General features: G+C 40.0%; 1 protein-coding gene across 25 annotated transcripts in view; it reads right to left on the bottom strand.

Moving 5' to 3' along the window:
- Positions 1–23136, bottom strand: part of col13a1 (collagen, type XIII, alpha 1) — a 95050-nt gene that overhangs the window by 50364 nt on the left and 21550 nt on the right. For all 25 annotated transcript variants that reach the window (XM_047602975.1, XM_047602962.1, XM_047602979.1 and 22 more), the window contains exon 3: positions 2077–2084. In XM_047602975.1, the coding sequence (XP_047458931.1) occupies positions 2077–2084 (8 nt within the window). The remainder of the gene's footprint in view (positions 1–2076; positions 2085–23136) is intronic.

Here is a 23136-nt window from a genome sequence, read left to right on the forward strand (position 1 = left end):
TGATACTAATCTACATTCAAGTGTAGGTCACATGCACAAGGTCTGTGCAAGGGTCAAGTACTTGACATGAACTGTGAACATCATGATCTGCTTCTTAAGGATGGCAGCAAGCCAGTTTCAATAGAAAAGAGAGATCATTCATATCACCTTGCAGCTTTGTGAGATTTATTTTATTAATGAAATAAACCCTTAAGGAGCACGTTAACCCTGTGATATATGTCCAACCTGCCTGTACTGTGTGTACCTCTTGTGTTGTGTGAGCTGGGCTACACAGTAAAAAAAAAATCTAGTTGTGGATAGATGATAAATACCTATTGTACTGCTGCATGGAGACTTCTCTTCAGAGAATGGATGTGTTCTTGGCAAAACTGTTTTTGGAGTTGAAACAAATTCCAAAATGTGGAAGGGCGATCATACGTTTCCCTAAACGAAATGTCAACTTGAGAACTTGTGCTTGCTGACCTGTTGCAAACTCTCCGTACAGTGTTGACCTTTGGAGGAGTAGTATAATACAAGTGTGTTTCATTACAGTATTGTTGGGCCACAGCACTATTCAGGCCAGTCTCATTAATCAGGATCATGACATATATTAAACTCAACTTCACTTTAAGGCTTTGTAACGGGTCAATGCTTTTAGAGAACTAAGCAGAAAGCTGGAAACATTCACCATTGTGAAATATAAAGTGATCCATTTATATATTCAAAACAATTAATTACTCACAAATTGTTAATGTAAAAAAGAACAGTAGTACAGCACAGTAGAGATGATGTATGGATGAGGCTACCTACAGGAGAAGAGGTGTTCTGCCTCTGTTTGTCCATGCGCATGTACATGGCTAATAACATTAAAAAGCTGACAGTGTGAAAAGATAACACAAGCTCAGCTGTGTAGTACTTCCCAACAACCAAACTATGAATAGTTACAATAATACAGTTGAACAGACAAACCATATCAATACATGAACATGGACAATGTTAAGCTTAGTTATGTTCGCCCAAGTATTTACCAGTCTGTGAGAGGGCATAAGTGACTCCTTGTGTGTTGTTGATCTAGTCTGTGAAAAGACTGGGAAAAGTTGCAATTCTGATGAGGAAGGTAGTCTTTGCTGTGCCATGTTCTAACCACGCAGGTTGAAGAAAACTGTCCTCTGTTTTCCTGGCATAGTTTTCATTTAGATGATGAGTTTAGTTAGATGTTGATCTTGTTGATAATTCAATCAGGCTGACTTTTTGCCGTAGTTGTCGGGAGAATAACTAACGAGGAACCAGCAGTCGCTTGTGTCACTGCTGAGGTAGGTCCAGAATGTCTGGAGGGGGCCACCCATGTTGTAAAGCGAGTCATCAGAGCAGTGGGAGAAGTAATCACGATAAGAGAGATGTGAGTTAAGAGAGCAAACTGTGGGTGAGCTGTGGTTTTCTTTCACCATGTTGAGGCTGTAGCAATAGTGATAGTAGGTACAACTGTAAGAAGTGACTAGAAGAGAGGTGTGAATGTACGTAATGTAAAGATTTACATTTACATAAAGATCATCAAAGCTTTAGGCCACGATCTTTTTCACAAGGACATCACACTGGATATTGCTTTATCTCCATAAAGGCAGATCACCTGTGGTCTGTCTGTCTGTATGAACAGAGTCAGCCCATTTGCAAAATCGCATTTATTAGGACACAGTGGTCAAATTTGTGTCTATATCTTCCATATGACTTTAAGTGAAGTATACTCCCTTTACTCCGTCCAACTTTTGTGATTATCACTGTCACCAATCTGATAAGATTCCAGTGTATACAATTCTAACCACTGTGAACCACCATTTATTCAATACTATTAGACGGTGTGCCCTCTGGAATTTTTTGAGCCCCAGAGAACTAAACAAAACATGTGGTTCCTGAAGGGAAATGGGAGACATACTGTATTATAAAGTCAGTCTACCACTGCATCCACATAAAGCAATATGTCGCTCATATGGAGTCAATATGAGACCAAAGCATTTACTTCATACCAAAATGCAAAAATAATAAAATAAATCACTTCCCCACTTTACCACATGCAGGTCACCCAAGACGGCTGCTACTTACTGGAGGTCCTGCAAGACAGAGAGAGAAAAGACAGACATTTAGTTCCAGAGTTTATTACAACACAGTCTACATTACAGGCAAATACCTCAAAAGTCTAGCTTATAATTGCCTCATAGGGGTTTAAATACTGTGAACAGGTTAAAGATGGGGTGTGGGCTGAGAATTTCCCCTTGACAATAAAGAGTCTTGGAAAAAGATTGTGGTCTGTAATTCAACTGTGATGCACAACCTAAGTGTGCTGCTCTTCTGTGTCAATAAAATACACTTCATGCTGTTTCAACGCCAAGCCGTGACTGACTGATGTGTTTAATGGATTTCATCAACCAAATAGAGGATCCATGGTTTGTAAGACACTTCTCCATCTGATCTTGGCCTAAAGCTTACAAAATGTCCTGGTTTGCTTCACTCTTTTGCTATATGAAATATACAGTGCCTATAAAAAGGATGTTCCCACTTTTATTGCTTTTATAAATCGTGTCATGGTCAATATGATGTGGCCTTTTTGACAATAATTTACAAAAGAATTTACTGTCAAATTAAAAAACTGAGTGCAATGTAATGTTGATTAATTAAGAATATTTACAATATAGAAAAAACAAGATTAGTGTGTCTGACCAATGTCATACTCCAGGCAACTCAGAAAAAAACGTCACCCTGGAGTGCCATCAAATCCAACATTATTAGACAGAAGAAACGACTTATGCCTAGACTAAACCGCCCTTGCACCCGTGCAGCAGGCAGACTAGTGAGAGAAGCCACCATGACTACTGTGAAGGAGTTGAAACAGAGAGAGACTTTACATAACACACATGTTGCATGGGTTCCTCACCAGTCAAAGAGGCAAACAGAAAGTCCCTTCTGAAAAAATCTCGACTTAAGAACACCCACATGCACGTGGGAGACTCCGAGGAGACTCCATCACTAACACATCAACATCATGCTGTGGGGATACTGGCAGCCAGCGCTAGAGGGGTTATATTAATGTAGCAAAATTCAACGGAATCCTAGCGGACAATCTGATTCAGTCTGCAAGAGAACCGTGACTTGGGAGAAGATTTATTTCCGAGCATGACCTGGAGAATATAACGGAAGCTACACAGACATGGGTTAAAGACAACAAGGTGAATGTTCTGGAGTGGCCAAGTCAAAGCCCAGACCTCAATCCAACAGAGAATTTATAGTTGGTCACACCCCATCCCCATGCAGCCTGACAGATCTTGAGCATTTTTGCTCACAAAAATAGAGTAAGATCACAGTGTCCAGATATGCAAACCTGAATGAACCCCAACCACACATAGACACAGACACAGACACAGACACAGACACAGACACAGACACAGACACAGACTAGTGTTATGACGGCAAAGGTGAAATACTGACTTGAAGAGGATGAATACTTATGCGATTACTTATTTAACATTATATAGTTTTAATTAAGTAATATTAATATGTAGAACTCTGTTTTCACTTTTACAGTAAAGAGTTGTGGACATAACAACAACACTGTGACTTTGAAGATGGCAGCAGTGTGCCGAAACTGCACTATTTTAGGTTGTTCACTGTAAAATGATAGCTCATTAAATGTAAATGATTTTATAATGTTCTTCTTTGCACTAAAACAAAGTGAAAATATGAAGTTGTCTTTATTTATAGGTTATTTTGCTATGATGTTACTGCTCCACCGTGAAATCAAACTGGACTGTATGTGGCCTCTAAGCAAAATGAGCTTACACTCTTGTTTTATAAGTTCTGTAGATGTCTGTCATGTTTTGTCATGACGATCATGAAGGTAACCTTAATAATAAGCCAGGAACATGCGTTTGCTCTCTTAGAGCTGGCCAGTTGTGACACATTCAACAAAGGTCTGGATGGAGTCTCAGTTGTAGCACGGCAGTTTCAGAGATTCCTATAGTGTGAATGGTAAATGGTCTTGTATTAATAAAGTGCTTTTGGTACTCAAAGCCCTCTACCCATTCACAAGCACATACACATTCCCAACTGGGGATCTGTCTTGCTCAAGGACACTTCGGCATGTGGCATGTTCCGGGGATCAACCGCTTACCCTATCCAAGACTGTGGAAAGCAAACACGGAAGCAAGATTCCTGTAGCATTCTGGGCCTGCCATCACATTCTCTTGGCTGGACCCACTCACACAAGGGATATACTGTAGAGCACCTTGATCCAAAGGCACTTTGGCAGGCCTGGGAGAAGCAGGTTCAAATATAGCACATGAAGTGGCGCCTGACGAGGGGCCTCTGAGGCAACAGGTTTATGTGCAATGGGCCCAACATGAAACAAACTTTACACACATATACACGCACACACTAAATGGGACTTTGCGCACCCGCATTGATATCATGTATTCCAACACTCTTCCTCTGCCGGGCTTAATGCTGTCTAACTATTGCTAACACCTGTTGTTTATGCTTATGCAGGGGTACTGCTCAGCTATGGCCGGAAATGGAGATCTAATACTGCATGCCAACTAGTAAAGTCACTGGCATTCCACCTTCCCTGCTCATGTTAGAGTCAGTCATTCTTGCATGTATTTAAAGGAAATATTCAACCCAACATGTAAAACACTTAATGGCAAAAAATATATAGCAAAAAGACTATGCCAACAGTGTTGCAACAAAATAACTTTCACCTCATAAAACCTTATAGTGAGTCATAGCAATGTCCTCTTTATTCTCAGTTTACTTGGCCTTTTATCTCACAGAGAGGAAACGGGGGTGGTGAGTGGTTGGCTTGCGTTCTTCATACTATCTGTGTCCTGCTGTATGGATCCAGGAATGACGTGAGGAATTTCAGTTATCCAAATATGCAGATCCAAAAACCCACAGCCTCCCAACTGCGCATGGCATTCTCAGATTCCCTGCTACTCCAGTAAATACGCTTCTCCCCACTCTCGTAAATACACAGCAGTGACTGGGCCACAAAATGAATAAAAGCTGGGGTATCGGAACACAGACAAAGCAAAACCTGTGTCAAATCAGTTTTAGACACTGCTGATAGAGAGGCTAATGCAGACAATACACTTAAAGGAAATTCTGTCCTCACACCTAACAAACAAAATAAATATTAACTGTAAGTACCGAGTGCTTCAAACATGAGTTGCGGTGACAATGTGTTAATGGTTTGGGGAAGATAATGTATATTGTTAAAAGCTCTGTTTGAAGATACCAAGACTAGAAAGGACATTCTGCATAATCCCCAACATATGTTGGCGGTAAATTGTTTTTGGTTGAAGAATTCAATACGTTAACTTGCTGACAGTGTGTGACAGGGTATTCAGTCTCTTTTGTGTTCCACGCATTCTACTTTCTTAGATGCAACCACAATACACCCAAACAATATTGATTAATACTACTTAAACCACTACCACTACTTCAGTGAAATGAAGATAGATCAGAAACCAGAAAGTGTCCGTGATCAACATCTTCAGAATCAGAATCTCTTTATTGGCCAAATGTACAATGTAGACAGGAATTTTAGCTGGTGTAACAGCGCCACATACATTAAATAAAAGTTAACGATAAAAAATGACAACATATAGAATTTCGACAAATAAAAAACTGAAATATGGTGGAACTGTTCAGGTGTCTGGTGGTTCTAGTCCTGATGGACTTGAACCTGTGACCTGACGGGAGTGTTGTGAACAGGCAGTGAGCAGGGTGTGATGGGTTACAAGGCAACATTCTCCATGCAATAAACGGTACTGAAGTACCAATCAGTTTTAATTCACCAGCTTAAATACTACACATACTGCACAGCTGTATTGATGTATTACGTTGGTCACTTGGTAGCAGCAGAACAATCTGAGAAGATAGCATCCAAAACCAAGAGAGACACAGTAAAACTCATTAAGTCATATTTCTATCTCATTTGGTTTAGAGCATGGTACTAGAATCCCCAGGAGGTTTTTTTTTTTTTTAAATGAACTCATTCTGGACTTATACAAGATTGTTAAACCCTGTTAAACATAAATGATGGAGATACCATTACATTTATCATTAAAACCAAGACATTCCCACGTGACGTTTTTACATTGTTGCTTAATTTTTCCTCACCTTTAAGCAGAAAAGAAAACAATATGCATTTCTGATGAATAATTCAGATGAAAACGAGTCTGTGAGAAAACTAGGGAAACCAAGATGTTGGAAAAATGTGAAGAATACAGAGCAACCAGAAAAAAAGTCTTTGGCTTGGATTTGTCCACCTCTGACACCGTAAACCAAAAGGGACCCCTTTGCTGTTAAATAACATCCAAAAGGCCACAAGCCTCAATCATAAAAACTAATATATCAGCAAGCTTGCACCTCCTTTGCTTGAAGGCCCCAACTAAAGGAAGAGCAATGAGTCATAGTAGGTTGGGAAGTCACGCGGAGGACTGTGAGGAAACAGAAGAAGCAGTCGCCATTTATCTGCTCTGGTGTATTAAAATCACCAAGATTCAAAGGAATTTCGGTATTTGGAGTGGAAGTGGTGAGTGGGGTGAGTGGGTGGGATCTGAAGTGAAAGCTTGCAGGGTTGACTCACTTAATGAGCAAAAGCAGTGCCTAAGGAAGATATACTACAGGGACAGAGACCTCATTAAGAGATGAAGACCATAAACAGACTTGAGATAGATAAGAAAACAAAGGTTGTCAGCATTAATGACCTACTCTCTTCTATGATTACTATGGCAGGAGTATTTGAAATGCACCATTTTCTAAATGTATAATACAGTCCTCAAACAAATGTCTGCTATTAAGCACAGAGCAAGGGGTAGCAGTAAGCCAAGCTAGTTTGAGCACTTCAGTTTCATTGATAGCACATTCTGTCTATGTACAGGTCACACAAAATATATATAGGTGAAAAATAGGTGAGCTTTAAATGTGTAGCTTTAAACTTTGGCAAGAGAACCTTTTGCTTCTTAGATAAGTCAGCAATATAAATGTGACCTATGTCTTCATTAAATGTTAATTTCCTTTAGATCTAAACACTGGTTTAACTCATTAACAAGTATTTCGAGGCTTCCAGAGACTGACCTACCAGTTTCAGAACTCACACAATTTCTCAGAGTTTCAGCAGAGTAAGATTACAGCATGATTGATCCTCGTCATAGTCCTGCCCTTGAAACTCATCAGTCTCTCTTAAGCATGTGATAACATTATGTTCAGTCATCTACAGTACAGAACGCAGTTTCTAATAATAGGCTGAGCACACGACAGTAAAAAAAATGGGCAGTATGCAGGCGCCACTCTCTTCCTTTCAGCCTTACATTAGCAGCAGACAGTGGGCGTCACGTCAGGGATACCCCGCCTCTGCCTGACCCTCAAGCACAATACTTAGCCCAGACAAATGACATCCAAGCAAAGGTTAAGACAACAAATTCACCAATGTAAACCTATGGGGCAGTTCTTTAGAACAAACAAAGTCACCATTGAGTTAGATATAAATGTGACATTTCTGAAGAAAGACAAAAAGCAGTGAAACTTAACAGTGAAACCCAGCAGTGTACAAATTATTAACTTTATCTGTCCATTTAGAATGTACTTTTCATTAAGCAAAAACTGAAGCATACGGTATGTGTTTGTGATACAGAGACTTTAATGGACAAACATAATGGACGCATAAGTGTGGTGATGGGGCAAAGGAGTGCCAAAAGGAGAACGCAAGATATTTTATTTTACCACATACAACCACAGTGTTTAGCCAGCTGTCAGTGAATGTCAGAGTTGTAGACAGTTCCTGTGGCTGTGAATATGGTCCAATCAGTGTTAAACTGTGCTACTTGTCTGCGACCTTGGGGCGATTTGTCTCTGGCTGCAAATCGCCCAGATTGTTCCCACAGACTCTTTATTTAGGGTCATTTTGTTCAACCTTCAGACTCTACAATTCAATGTGCATGATTTCAGGGAGAGCTTGCCAGTTAGCTACTGTAGGATATACTCCTGTGAAACACAGCAGCATTGGTCATACTTTTCATGAAGAGCAATCTAGTCAGTAACATTTCTGATTACAGTCATCAATCATTTAGCTAATAGGCAAAGAGAGATAAGCAACATTTTTAAATAAGTGTATTTCTTGTCCTTTCATTCAAACAAGCTGAACATAGATTGTATAAAGATGGAGGATGGAGCGACTCATCAAAAGTGAAGCCAAGGCAAGTAGAGCTCCCCCTGGTGACTGGCTGCAGTATAGGTCATTGGCTCCACCTCATCTATGTTAGTTGAAGGGACTTGGGCCAAACTAAAACACCTAAGTACAAGTCAAATAGCTTTTTTTTTTATTTGAGGATGGAGTCATTTTAGGTAGTTAATATTATGCTAATGCATACTCAAGTGTCCATTCTTCTGATAAGTTTCGACTGCAAGAGTTGGAAAGAATAAATAAATAAGTACAGTGTATAACGAAAAAGGTAGTGAGTCTGGCAGAAGTGTTGGTGGGTCATCAATAATGTGGGCTCCATGTGGCTCCACTCTGGGACTGTACTGCACAGACTCTGGTTCCAAATTCAAGATGGCACGGACCATATCCTCAGGAAACTGACGTGAGTTTGGCCAATGAAAGATCTGTGGTACTGAACTGATAAAGGTCTGCCACTGAGTGATTATGGGTGGTACTGCTGACATTAACATCAGTTAAACATTAAAAAATAATTGTTCAATGTAATGTGCCAATATCTAGTTAGCCTTCTGTTCCCAAATATTTTTAATTATTTCAATCAGACAACACACAGTCAAGGGGGAAAAAAGAAATTTATTTGTTACCACAATTAGTTTAGTGTATTTGGCCCATTGTCAGTGAATGTCACTTGCAGAAAAATGTCCAAATTACTCTGTTGAATTAAGGTTTTTTCCTCTGCAAACTGGAGTATAATAAAAACAAGTAACCAGATATTATTTTTGTCCTGGTCTTTCACGACTCCAACTAATTTGTAGTGTACGTAAGATCTGCAGGAATGTTTGTGACCTAAAATTTTTCAGCTTTTTCATTGCAGGTCCTCTGGCACTGATCATTTTCTGTGGAATATAATCACATCATGATTTCACATGGCAATTTGTCATTTTCATGTCACACTGCAGTCTTAAAACAACCAAAACACTCTGGTTTGGTACTTTGTACTGTCATCTTGCCATTGAGAGTGAGGTGCATGATTTGTCACACTGGTAACGTGAAGTATCCCAGGTGTCAGACCAGCAGGGCTGGAACCTCAGTCTCCCATGCAACTTTATAAGTCAAGCCTTCTGCCAAGTTTAAGAATGAGGTGCTGCGATGTTTTAAATATGCAATTCATTCTTAAATTGAGATACCAGGCAGTAGAAATGGTAGCCGACACATTACACTGTTAAAACAGAAGCTCAGGCAGGGGGGTGGGGGTGGAGGGGCAGAAGGATTGCCAAAATAAAAGTAAGTAAAGTCAATGGTTTTACCATGTGTGCTCTGGGATCTTGGCATCTGTTCAGCTTCTCACTCCACTATAGTGTAAAAACAAAGGGTTTCACTTCTTCATTTCTTTCATTTTTGTCCCCCTCTCTTTCTGCTCTAATCAGAGATTGTAAAAACAAAACCATCCATTAAAGAAGGAGAGTAAAAGAAAGTGAAGGAGAAAATAACTCCAACACATATTTTCCATTTCTGCTCATACCATTTCATACAAATTCTAGATGGTATCACACGTTTCTTTGATGAAAAATAAAAGACTTGGGTCAAAGCTTATAAACTGAAGAACCAGCACCACTTCAAGCTCTGCCCCTGTAGTGTATGAATAGTTGGCCACTAGTTCACTAAAGTCCTTTAATGGTTTCTTGTGCTATTTCTAAGCACTCAACTGAAATATGCTGACTGTAGATCAAATTTGCAGACAACTAGTGAAAATAAACTACTTCACTTATCAGATAAACCAAAATAAAATGAGTGGTACAATTAAGACCAAACAACCACAGACAGAAAAATATTTATAGATATATATTTTTACCATTCCCTTCACAACCTTCCCCTCTCTTGCAGACTAGTTACATCCCATTAAGACATAGCTATGTCAAAATAATTTGAGTAAATTATCAAAATGACCTGATAAATGCTGCCAAATAAGTTTTTCTTTAAGAAAAATCAGTTGTTCTTTAAGAAGCAAAGGACTAATTGCTAGTCCTTTGCTTAATCTGCCAAGAGACTTCAACTATGATGAGGCGTAACATCGCGCCACCATGTCTGTGTGGTTCTCTGAAGAAATGTTTGTCATTTGCAGGGACATCTGAATGTCAGAAGACCAAGCTCAGAATGGGAGCTGTCATCGCAGTTATGAGTCAGCTGGACTGCTGTCCAAAACAAATGAATCAAGGGAGACATGTTGGGTGTAAATAATCACTTCAAAATAGCACGCAGTCTCTCACTGCATTCATCTTCAGGTGAAAAGTGAAACGCATATATTAACTGGCAGCTGAAATCAAACATACTGTACCTTTCCTGTGCAGCTATTAGTTGCAGTTTGGAGGAACCACACAACATATCACAAAAGTATTAACATTGTCACGACACAGTGATACATGGGCAGTGCCACCATGTACGTTTGGAGCTCAGAGTAATCATCTATAAAAAAACAAAATTACCTTCAGAGTGATAAATAATTAGGTCTAGCCGATATGACATCACATAGCCACTATCTTCTTGTAGACTTCACATAATTGTTGTTATTTCACATGATAGACTGCATCACCATAAGAAGCATGGTAAATGAGAATATGAGCCATTCGGGAGAGGGGCATTGTCGTTTGCGGTATGCCTTCAGGTCATCGCTCAGTATATTGTCTCGCTCTCCTCCTCAAACCCCCAGTCAAAATAAATAGTAATGGCTGATGAGGGATAGCACGTCGACAGCAAAGACATACAAAATGAAAAGCTCAATCACACGATGGGATCAGGTTTCGGACGGAGCAGCGCCAAATGAGGAAAACAGGCCTGACCGCAAACACAGCAGTTTACCTCCAGCTTGGCAGAGTTATGACTGACAAGACATTCTCCTATTCCTTCCCCACAACACCAGTGGCCCCTTCGGCACTTTGTTGCTTCCTACCCCCTCTACCATCCACAAAAGAACCTACCCCAAACACGAAATTGAGGTTGAAGAGCTGAGCAGTGATATTCGATACACATTTGACATGCTGTGCAGTTTGGGACACCGCAAACCTTTCACCCACTCTAACCTGAATGCATGGTGATGCTAGATAGTATGCGTGGATACCTTCTCATAGATCACAAATCTACATCACAAAATATACAACCAATCATCCTCCTTGGCACACACGTAGGCCCTGTTCAGACATTACATTAACACCAGTCCTTAGGAATCCATCACAAATAATCAGTTTACAGGTGTGAACATAACCAGGACGCATTTGAGAGGCACACAATTAGTTCTGAGTCACTTTGCCTCATTCATTCAGAACAAAAACACTCCACCACTATTTGAATCAATCCCAAAAAAGGAAAAAGTGACGTCTGTTCATTAGTAAGGAAAGTATTTTACAATATTCTGTTCTTATAGTTAAGTAAATAATCCAGTCATTAAACAGTGTAAAACTAAAATAGTATGTGATTTATTATTGATGCGATCCAGCACTTGTATTAGGAGCCCCAAGGAGTTAAGTGACTATTTCTCCTTGAGTTACAATCTGAGTTTTGTGCAGGTCTAACTGACAGGGCAGACATCAAATGATTATATCCTAATATACAAGAAACAGTACTGTTCTTGGTTCTGAACATCACTAAACAGCTGGTGTTAAGAAATTCTACTGCTGCCCAAAGGGTGGTGTTTATTTACATTGAGAGCAGGAAACTGAGATCAGATCTAGAGAGCTGGCTGGAGACGCATGTGGGACTGCATGTTAATGCCAAGTGTGACCACAGATAAAAAAAAAAAAAAATCTGGCCACTCACGATCAGATAACTCAGGATGGATGTTAATGCAACGTCTGGACAGTGTGTGTGCTCAAATGATGTAATGGGTATATGAACAAGGGATTAGGACCTAAAGGTATAATGTAAAGGTAAATAACCACAAGGCTAACAGATAGGAAGCTAAGAATCCTAAACACTGGGGATCTGTTCAGTTAGTCCAGATGAACTATCTGCTAATATCACTACCTGAAGAACAAAACCTGCAGGCCATTGTTTTTCTGCGTGTCAGATCAGCAGAATAGAAAGTCTACACAAACACACCTCTAACCACACAGTGGGACACTGACACAGTGTTGAAGGCAGGGGAGCATCCATTTAGGCTCACTGGAGAGAAAGTGAGTCACTGCGATAATAAGCCACTTTAGTGGCATCAGGTCTCCTGATTTATGATATCCATGTCATCACACACAAACACAAAAGGTTCAGCTGTGAAAGTTCAAATGAGAAGGCCATCTTTTAGCTCCTTTACAGAGCAGAGGAAGTTAAAAGCATGCAGTTAAGAGTCTGCTTTCACAGGACAGGAGATTGTTTAGTGAGGAATTATTGTATTAGACTGTTACCGATTTGAAATCTGATAGCGATGGCTGATAGCATTTTACATTCACTAGAGCAAAGCACTTCAAATACAACATTACTCCCCCAACTTTTCAGATGAGTACTTGTTGACTTTTGACATAATGGATTTCCATTAGTGGCCACCATTATCATATAAAGTTGTGAGTTGTGAGCAGCCTTTTTTTCATTTAATGCCCCACATTATGTTAACTGCATCCAGCTGTATGCTCCCAGGATTTTAACTGTCCCTGCAAGTTTTTAAATCTTCAGAGGTTGTTTTGTACACTTTCATCTTCATAGTTTACATAGTAGATTTTTATATGTTTACAGTACTTAGTTGACGACGCAGTTTAAAGAGTTCACCTATCTGTACACACAAATCCCCATTGACTAAAACTATTGCCACATCTCATGGCAAGTAATTTTCCTCGTGGATCACTAAAGTCTGTCTAAGTCTAATTTGCATATAAAAATAAACACAAATCTTTGATTATGTGTGATTATTGCTGGAGCATTCCTACCAAGCAAGACAGAAAAAAGCATTAGGTCACGCACCAAATGAAACATACTGTCACTGCTGTTGAAGCCCCACCCACGTCACAGCTGTACCCCTGACCCACAGCCGCTTCCACATTGGTTGCTTGCCCTGTGCTGTACCATGGGAGGAAGGGTCATTTGGGTTCTCGCACTCAGCGTCTGTGATAAATCTTAGTCATTACCTCCCAGTTGAATGTGTGTTGACACAAGGTAAACAGTAACAACTCACACTGAAACACCTCCCCGTGACCCCTCTCCCTCAAACACTCACACAGGGGAAGAATCGATTAGAAAATGCGAACACGGAGAATGACTACACACCATAAAGTGCTCCAACACACTCTCACCTACAAAAGAGAAACATGTTTTCATATATCCATTGGCATACTACTACTGAATGCAAATGTTCAAACCACTCAGGCTGGATATTAAACAGCGTGGTGCACAGTCAACTTTCCCCAAAAAATAAAATAACGCACTGCCAAATAGCTACAAAACATTTCCCTTATAAATCCCATCCAGAGAAGGGAATGGGGGAGGGGATGCCTGCAGCGATATAAATAACATATAAGTAACAGTTAATGTTAGGTTAACAACTCTACTGTTCACCCTCTTAGCCCACCCCAATCCTTTTAGGGTAACTCACCTTTTTTTTGTCACCCCTCCTCATCCCCCCTCTCCCCTCCATTCTACTAGCACGCTCCCATTTCACAGCTGGGGAAGTCATTATGCACAGAGGCATGGTGTCATCCTCTACCTTCACACACACAAACGCTCTCAGACAGCAGCACAGTGGGGTGGGGCTGCAAAGAGGAACAACTTAAATAAGAGGTCTGCTAAATACAGCTGTCCTACATAAGATCACTTCACCTCCAACAAGGAATGAGTGAGGAATCAAACATTTTAAGATGGCATTGTTATTCCAAGACGTTTGAGCTAATTCAGCAATTTATACTTCTCTGAATTTGAGTTAAATTGCAGTCTAACGTATTTCAACTTTTGTTTTAAACTACGTGTCCATTTACATAATAAGTATACTTTTCTATTGCATCACCCATCAAAGATCAGCTGAACCAACAAGACATTCTACCCAAGATTGTTGCAGCAAGATGATTCTTCATCATATTTGCAAGTTTACGGTTCTGCAACTTTGCGAAAAAGTCACAGTCACCTGTGTCCATATATACTGTACATCCTTTATGGTAGCCACAAATTGATGTTCTTGCCCCTGGTTTACAAGCAGTCGTGTCTTTCTTTTTTTCCCAGATAGAAAAACATACAGTTGGATCCAATACTTCAGTTAAGCACATGTGAAAATATTTAACCACCAAAATGTACAGAAATGTGGATCTTTGGAACAAAAACAACCTTATTTGTAAGTGAAATATTGTTCATCTTTTAAAGTAAATCTCTGAGAGATGCTTCAGTCAGTTCACAATACCATAGTCTGATGTGCTGCTCAAATCATTCATAGATGCAAGGCTGTTGATGTAACTGTAGCTGATAAGCTTGAAGGATTTTCATCATCTCCGGAGAAAAGCTTACATTGATTAAGCTTAAATAAAGTTGTAGCTTGATTGTGAAATGTTGACCATGAAATGTTTCCAGGCAAATAAGATTTGCAATAAGAGGAGTCGCTTTGTACTTGTAGCCATGAAAAAAGAGAGATAGATGGATGAAGTGGAGCATGGAGAATCATTCTAGTGGTTGCATTTCCAAGGCCTTTAAACGGTAGATTGACAAGACTATTTGCTGTGTAGGAGCCTGGCTGAACTTCAGTCATCACAAGTTCAAATCTGTTAAGTTGCAAGTGCGTCACATAGCAATGCAACCAGAGCACTTCGATGGAGCCTTGGTCAGATCTCACGGCTACACAGTAAAATTCTCCAGTTAGGCTCAGTTTCACAACTTGGGTCTGCACTAGTTCACTTCTCTGGTAAAGCCATAGAGCTCCGGCTGCATTCTTCAACTCACCTCAGAGACCTGACAAGCTAACGTTTTTACAAGACAACAAGGAGCCAAGAAGTAGCTTGTGTGTGGGAGTACGGCACATTCTTGGGCTACTGGGAAGAATCTGAGGCACTGTGGGCCCATGTCTAAAGACATACAACAATGAAGATTAGTCTGCAAATGGTGGGATGCGATGACTATGGAAGGCTTTTCTCAAGTCAATTCATGCACCAAAGGCAAGTCAACCCGGGTCTCAAAATGGCATGTCAACCCGGGTCGACCCAGGACTTTTGAGGTGAAAGCGTTATTAGTTTTAACCACTGTTTTCTTAGCATCATAAACACACAGAATCTCAGCCCATCTTCCACTACCACTTATCCTTCAGCTGAGCTTAAGCAAAGTAATTGTGCAAATCACAACCAAATCACAAATAGTATCGTGCAAAAGAACAAATAAAGTGGCCACCAGTCAGGGGTATCATGGTTGGGTGTTAAAGGGGCTGTGGTGTCCTCTCGTGTTGCAGATGTTTCTTTCAAAGCTAATATGCTAACCAGCTAGCGCAAGCCCATCCTGTCTTATAATATCACTTACCAGTAATACAACAATGTCTGAAGCCCAAAGACAAGCTACCTTTGATAGAAGGCAGGGCTGGCTGGTTATAGGGTTTGTTTCTAGCCTAGCATGAACTCCCGCCCACTCTGTCACAGCCATGCATCCTTGCCCTCCGCTTACAGCATCCCTTACCCCAGCCACTGGCATCAAACAATGCTGCACCCTGGGAGCCTGGTCCCTGCAGGAAGTTGCTTATCCAGCAGATCGTAATACTGGTTGGTTATTGGTGCTGTTAAAATAAAAGAAACTTATATATGTAACACATACTGTAGTTACATGTTCTTGTCCTTGTTAGTTGGCCCTTACTATGGTTCTACATCGGTATACATAATTTTGCAGCATATGAGAAAAGAAAGACACTTTAAACATGAGAAGGACAAAAGGGAGGGTTTAACCAGTGCTAACCTTAAATTCTAGGCTAGATTCTCTTTTTACAATATCAAGGAACACAGTGTGGACATGTCAGTGTATGCATGGTCATCACCACGTACCAGGTACACTTATTCAGTCACCAGTGTGTCATAATCTGATTATTACTTGTCGTTGTAGGACCAGAGTGGGTGGGTGGCCGGTTAAGGTTCAGGGATCAAAATGACCCCTTGCAAAGTCTCTGGAGCCTATAAAGAATCTCCCTCCCCTGAGCAGGCATTTTCATCCTCACCTCCCACACTGCTCCATCAATAGCCAACCCAAATAGCTCTGAAGAAATTCCAAGTCCTCACAGACCTATACAAGGATAGAGGCCTATTCTTGTATAGGCCCCTATCCTTGTGTAACATTTCCTGACTGTTATAGACCAGTTAAGAGGCTGATGGGGGCAGGAGACCCAAGACGAATGTGACTATGAATTGGAATGTAAATAGAAGAAATATATCAAACTAGAATATCTGAAATCCTATCTAATCCTATCCTATCTACTTTAAAATACAGCTTCAAATTACATTTTAACAGGAACAGATAAATAAAAATACTCTTTCTTTATTAGACTGGCGACCTGTCTAGAGTGTACCCTGCCTCTCACCAGATGACAGCTGACACTGGCTCCAGACCCCCCCATGACCCTAGTAAGGATAAGCGGTACTAGAAGATGAGATGAGAACAGTTGAGGTCACTATTTTGCAGTTTTTCACTTGTTAGTTTAGTCTTGAGGGTTAGTATCTACCTTGTTATTCGACCGCCTCACCATTCAGTGAGTTATTTATGTGGGAAGATGGAATGCACAGGAAACTGCATTTGGATTATATCAAACAAAAAAAATCAAATCATAGTGAAGACATCTTATTGTTTTTTTTTTATCAGAACACATTTACATATACATACATATACATATACATATCAACTCTAGATGTTTGGAAATGTATATATTTTAATATGATTTTATTTGTTAAATGAGTGAGGGAGAGAGATCGTGGACAAGGGCTACATAAAAACACTGAATCACAGCCAGGACAGACTGATATAAATCAAATCGTCTGTCATTAGAATCAAAAATGTATAAAAATGTAAAGATTTCAGAAGACAAATAAATATCAGCAAATAAATAAATAAATAATGATAATTATTGACCATGACAACTTCATGTTGAAGTCTAGTCTAAATGAGATTTAATTCCAATGCCTTGAGCTGGATCAGTTTACACGTGAGAACATAGCCATTACACAGTTACATGGACAGTAAAAGGACCATGAATTTTCAGTATTTCTGACAGTTAAATAAGATTCCTCTTACCCTTGCAAGTTTGCATTTCTGCCAGTCAATCTCAGGTCAAATCCCTGAACAGTGGCTACATGCCTCACAAACTCTGTGGCTTACTGCTTCATATGAAAAATCCATTGAGCATGAGGGGAATAAGCTCAGCCTCGATGTGATTGGACAAATCTGAGCCGTATGTCCAACATGCAACAAGGCAACCCTACCATGGGAGAGGCTTCTCTTACTGTGCACATCTGGGAAAGTTATTTTTGGGACAGAGACGGTATGAAAACAGAGGTTTGATTCACAATGACTGATATGTGCATTGATTTGGCCTTTGAAATATCAGACACAGGGTTTCTCTGTGATGTTCCCAAACAAGATTACCTAAACATCTTGGCACTCTATATTAATACTGTGCCTGTGGTACTGAAATATGTGTGCAAAAAATAGATTGGTGGATGGATGTTTATTCTTCATGTTGAGGTCAGTATGTATGATTAAGGAACTGAACAAGACTAAACCATGCTGCATCTAAGGTTTTATGTACAGGACCAGTTTCCATTGCCAATGCATGAGTGAGACTTTTTTTTTTTTAAGTAAGGTTGAGAGTAAGGTTGTGGGGATAAACTGGCTTGCACTGTGCATTATTTTTGTACAGGTGATTTGTTTTGTCTGTTTTCTCCAAAAATTGCAACCTCAGGTTCTCTAAACATACCAATAAGTGTTAAAGTTACATACATATATAGCACAAGCCAAAATTACTTGCGCCTATTCCGTTCTCTCAAGTAGACATATGATCACATTTAAAATGATGCAGAATAATAAAAGCTCCAAAATGTAGGAGTAGGCTTATTTTTACACTGTTTACCAGGTTGAATTTTTCTTCTTTTTCTTCAGATTGAAATACCCTCTTATTTTGGGTGGACAATGGAAACCTCAAATGGAAGCTCAAGTCTCTTTTCAAGCCAAACATGTGAAATGGTACCAGCTAACCACCTTGAAATTCAGAGTGGAGTAGCCTCTCTGTTGGAATCCAATAACAGAAAAATAGAGCCCTATATCTACTTATATCTAAGACAAGTTTGATGAAAAAACGCTGCCTTAGAAGATGCCTTCTAAATTTCAGACTTTCGACATCACGTTACAGGTTATGTTACTCTAGTTCCATTGGCAGACAAACTCAACTGACTGCTCGAAACTGACAATATCCTACATCAACATTTCTTTTATAAATGCTGATCTTTTTTTAAACCCAATCAAATGCCACACACCAGAGATCCAACACGCTGCCAGAATACTTTAAACCCTGTGTAGGGAGACAGGTTAGGTTCGTGCTGACAGGAGAAGAAGAAATATTTTGCGCAAAATTACTTTACTATCTGACAGAGAGGACGGACATCTATCAATGTCACTATGGGAAATAAACTTTCCTCATAAGCCAGCTGTTGAGGAAGTCCTGGACCCTAGGTTGTAGGAAGCTGTTTTTACAGCCAGACATAATATTATTCAAGGTTTCTTAGGCAGCTCAGTAGTGGAGCAGTTAGCACTGTTAACTCACAGCAAGAAGGTTCTGGAACTGAACTTGTTGCGGAGCTTGCATGTGTGGAGCTAGCTCCCTCTGTGCCTGGATGGCTTGTCCCTGCCTGGGTACTCTGGCTTCACAACCTCCTCCCAATGACCAAGAACGTTCTAGAGTAATTTGTGTTTCTAAATTGGCCGTAGGTGTAGATATGAGTGTGAAGTGTTGTTTGTCTCTCTGTGCTAACCCTGTGATAAACTGGCGACCTGTCTGGGGTGTAACCTTCCTCTTTCCCAATAGGCTCCATCCACCCATGACCCCTACAGGATAAGCGGTAATAGATAATAGATGGGTTTCAGGCTCTCAACAAATCAGACAGTGATCCAAAGCAGATGCCCTGTATCTCAACAATATTCAGCATTTTCATTTGCCTCATCTATCATCGACTCTACACTATACAGAAGCGCATCTGCAGGCTATTAAATTACTCAAAACAATAAAAAGAAATGGCTGACTGAGCAAATCATAGAAAAATGGAGTCATCAATATCAAACTATAGGGCATCAATTATGATATTTTATAGTTGTAATAATAAAATGCCATAACTCAAAAGAATTGGAAACAAATTGATAAGTGAAATCTGGAAGGGTTGACCTGAAACTGAAGAATCACAACCAATAGATAATGGACAGTAAACACAGTTTTAGTGAGAGTTCATTCTCAGGGAAGAGTGGTTTAATACAAAATAACTATTATTTTTACAGCCTTCTAATGAGCTTTGCCCAGGTCACAACTGTCTTCAGTTCACTAGTGGCAGAGTACCTGAAAGCTAAAAAACAACCAGACAAACAAAATCAATAAGTGAATGAGTGAGGACTAATTTGTATAATATTGATATATTCCTTTATTTATTGGTCTGTCAACTCATGCCATTACATTATGCTCTCTTCATGTGTGTATTTGCGTGTAAAATGTAGAGAACTATTCTCCTTCTCACATCAGGCAATCAAACCTGCATGTGGTCTTTGCAATGTCACATGTGAAGATGGTATTTAACCAGGTGTTATGCTTCTCTTTGCTCGCAAACCAAATGGCTTGAACCCAATCAGCATGTGCAAAAGTCTTAAGAATGAAGAAGAATGAAGTAGTATTTACTTTTAATAAATATTTATAACAGCTTCTCTTGGAAAATCCGAGAATCTACATGCTACTGACTGATTGTAAGCCATTTATATCTCTGCCCAGCTGTGCCCTGGATTCATTTACTTAAATGACAAATTTACTAAATCTTCACTCCACGACTGTTTGCTATATTTTTAGACTTTCTATCAAACATTTCGTGAGAATTGCTTAAAGATGTTGATTCCCCTTTTGGTCAGTTGCTCAACACCATATGTTGAAGAGGCCAATGTGTGTGTGTGTGAGTGTGTGTTCCCTTCAGCCTACTCTTTCAAGTTACCCTAATTACAACTGAACTCTGAAGTTGATACATGACCTTTGCCAAATGAGCTACTGCAATTTTAACTACCATTCCCTTTACCCTCCTGAAGGAAAAAAAATCTGATTCTCAAAGCCATTCCTAAAAATGCCTGTAAATCATGCTGTTGTTGGCAGGTAGCCCAGGTCTGTTAACATAGAAGTGTGCGCCCTCTGGGTTTACTAAATCGCTCTGATACCCACAGGATGTCTGGAGCAAAGCAAAACAGGCTTCACAGACTGTATGCCAAACTGGAAGCTTGCTCCAGGGCGTTCTAAAATCTCTCTCTCCCTCCCTCTCTCCCACACAAAATCAAGGTAGTAACTTAGCCTTCTCAATATCTGGAAACAAACAGTAGAAAAGAGGAAGTGATTTTCAAATATTAATGTTGATCATTCAGATTGGACTAAACTGAAGAAAGTCTCTTATCTGAGTACATATATACAATTACATATCGTAGACATGATTTTCTTGAGAGAATGTTTGACAGGGGGTCAGTTTGAGATGGGTCATTTTTGATCAAGTCAAACTCTGAAACAATCACCTCTCTTGCTTTTACCTAGTCTTTACATGGGTTTTTAGCAGTATCCAAAGCGTTCAGGTGGCTGGTTTTGCAGATGATTTGTAATAACCATTGTTTTCTTCTGTTCATTATTAGTGCTAGAGCAGATCACTGCACAATCAAAAGAACCATTTTGCCCTCTGCTCAATATTGTGATATTGTTTACATCACTTGACTCAGCATTTGAGTATGCTCAACCTGAACGGAACTGAAATGAGCAGTTCTAAAACAACTCTTTTTCACATGTCTCCACCTTGACAGCAAATGCTGTGTGATTGTTAAGTGACAGATTTTTAATGTTATGCTTTCTGTTGTTTTCTAATTTCTCATCACAAGCAGCATAACCAAATAAGTCTGTACACACAAAAATAAACTCCATTATTATTATCCATTGTTGGGGTTGGAGTCAGACACTCAAGATTAGCCACCGCAGACAGATGGGCATATCACATATTTTAAAATCTTGAAGCGTGTTTTTTACTTTAATGTGAAAGATCTTGACATCTTGAATTCCATGGTAAGAGTTGTTCCCTTTGACAAATAGTTGCAATGCACAACAACAACAGCCTGTACACCCACACAGGCACAGAGAGAACATATAAACTCCACTTCGAAAGGCCCCAGTCAGCCTGGAGTCAAACCCAGAACCTTCTTGCGGTGAGGCATCAATGCACAAAATTAATTTAGAGATTCAGTACAGGATGTAAAGAATCTGGTGCTAACGTCTTGATGCCAGACACAACAGGACACCCTCATATGTAACTTCAGGCTTGGACCCTGTTAGACAGGGTGATCATGGGCCACGTTCAGACCTTCCATTGACATCCGTCCAGGGGAATCCAATCACAAGACACAAGCTTAAAGTACAGGTGTGAACACATCCAAGACACATTCTAACATCTGTGATCACATTTGGATTTTGGTCTGGGTCGCATTTGTCCATGTTCCATCCAGTAAGAGCTCACAATGAGCCCTGAGTCACATCAAAGGCTGCCAGCAGAGGTGCTCTCGCATCAGTTTTGCCGCATTCATTCAGAAAAAAACACACCAGACATTAGCATATGTAAATGAAAGGTGTGAACACAGGTACTAAAATCTGGTCACTTGCTCAGGACAGACTTCAATGCAAGGTCTGAACAGGACCTAAAGATTTGGCATTGCATAAGTAAGATGTGTTTTTGAAGAAATGCTGTCTATTAAAAGTTTTAGATTAAGTTGACCTCTGTATGCATAGTTAATCAAGGTTCATTTAGTGTTACACAATGGCTGCAGCAGGCCGTTGTTAACAGGGTGAACTCACAAAAGTGATACTGTATTCACACAAGGACTAATTAACACCACAAAAAGGCCTGAAATATGTGAACATGAGCCATGTGTGAGTGAAGTGTGAATGCAGCACCCTTCACATTCTTTACATTCTCAGTTTGCAGATTTGTTCTCAAGTGTAGTTTATACTCCTGCAACCAACCTACACAGAGCCTAGACCAGGGAGTTATGCTGTGGAAAGCATTTCTATCTGTCTATCTACATTCTGTGCGACTTTCTGTGCATGTCCAGCAGCTGAGACACAACAAGCAAGGAAATTCATTCACAGTCGATACAATCCTATCTCTAGGTTATGGCATAGGGTATGCTGTACCTACGCCGTCAAAGTGGCACAGGACTATAAATTACATTTAGGTGCCAGTGACAAACTGTAGAATTAACAATAATATAAAAATAATTGTCCACAGATATGTGTCTAAAACTTGCTCTTACATATAAATAATATAATATCTCTGACTTTATTGTCATGGGTATGTAACAAAAAGTTGTTCTGTCTTTTCAACATTCACGGTCAACTTGTTAGTATTACACCAGTCCATTAGTTGCTTCTCAAACTGTACACTGCGACATTGTCATCCCTTGTTAGGCCCACCAATGTTGCGTGATCCGCATACCTCACAATGTGGTTGGTAGTAAAAATGTACTGCAGTCATGAGTCATCAGGGTGAACAGCAATGGACTTAAAACACAACCTGGGGTGGGGGCAGTGCTCAGAGGGATGGTGTTGGAAATGTTTCCCACTCGTACCGACTGGGGCCTGTCAGCGAGGAAGTCAGGTAGCCCATTACATATGGGGTGCTAAAGGCCAGTTACATATGGGGGGCAGTTTGCTTACCGCATGCTGGGGAATGATTGTATTAAAGTTGGAACGGAAGTCAACTGAC

Source organism: Mugil cephalus, chromosome 13 (assembly GCF_022458985.1).
Source record: "Mugil cephalus isolate CIBA_MC_2020 chromosome 13, CIBA_Mcephalus_1.1, whole genome shotgun sequence".
Lineage (NCBI taxonomy): Eukaryota > Metazoa > Chordata > Actinopteri > Mugiliformes > Mugilidae > Mugil > Mugil cephalus.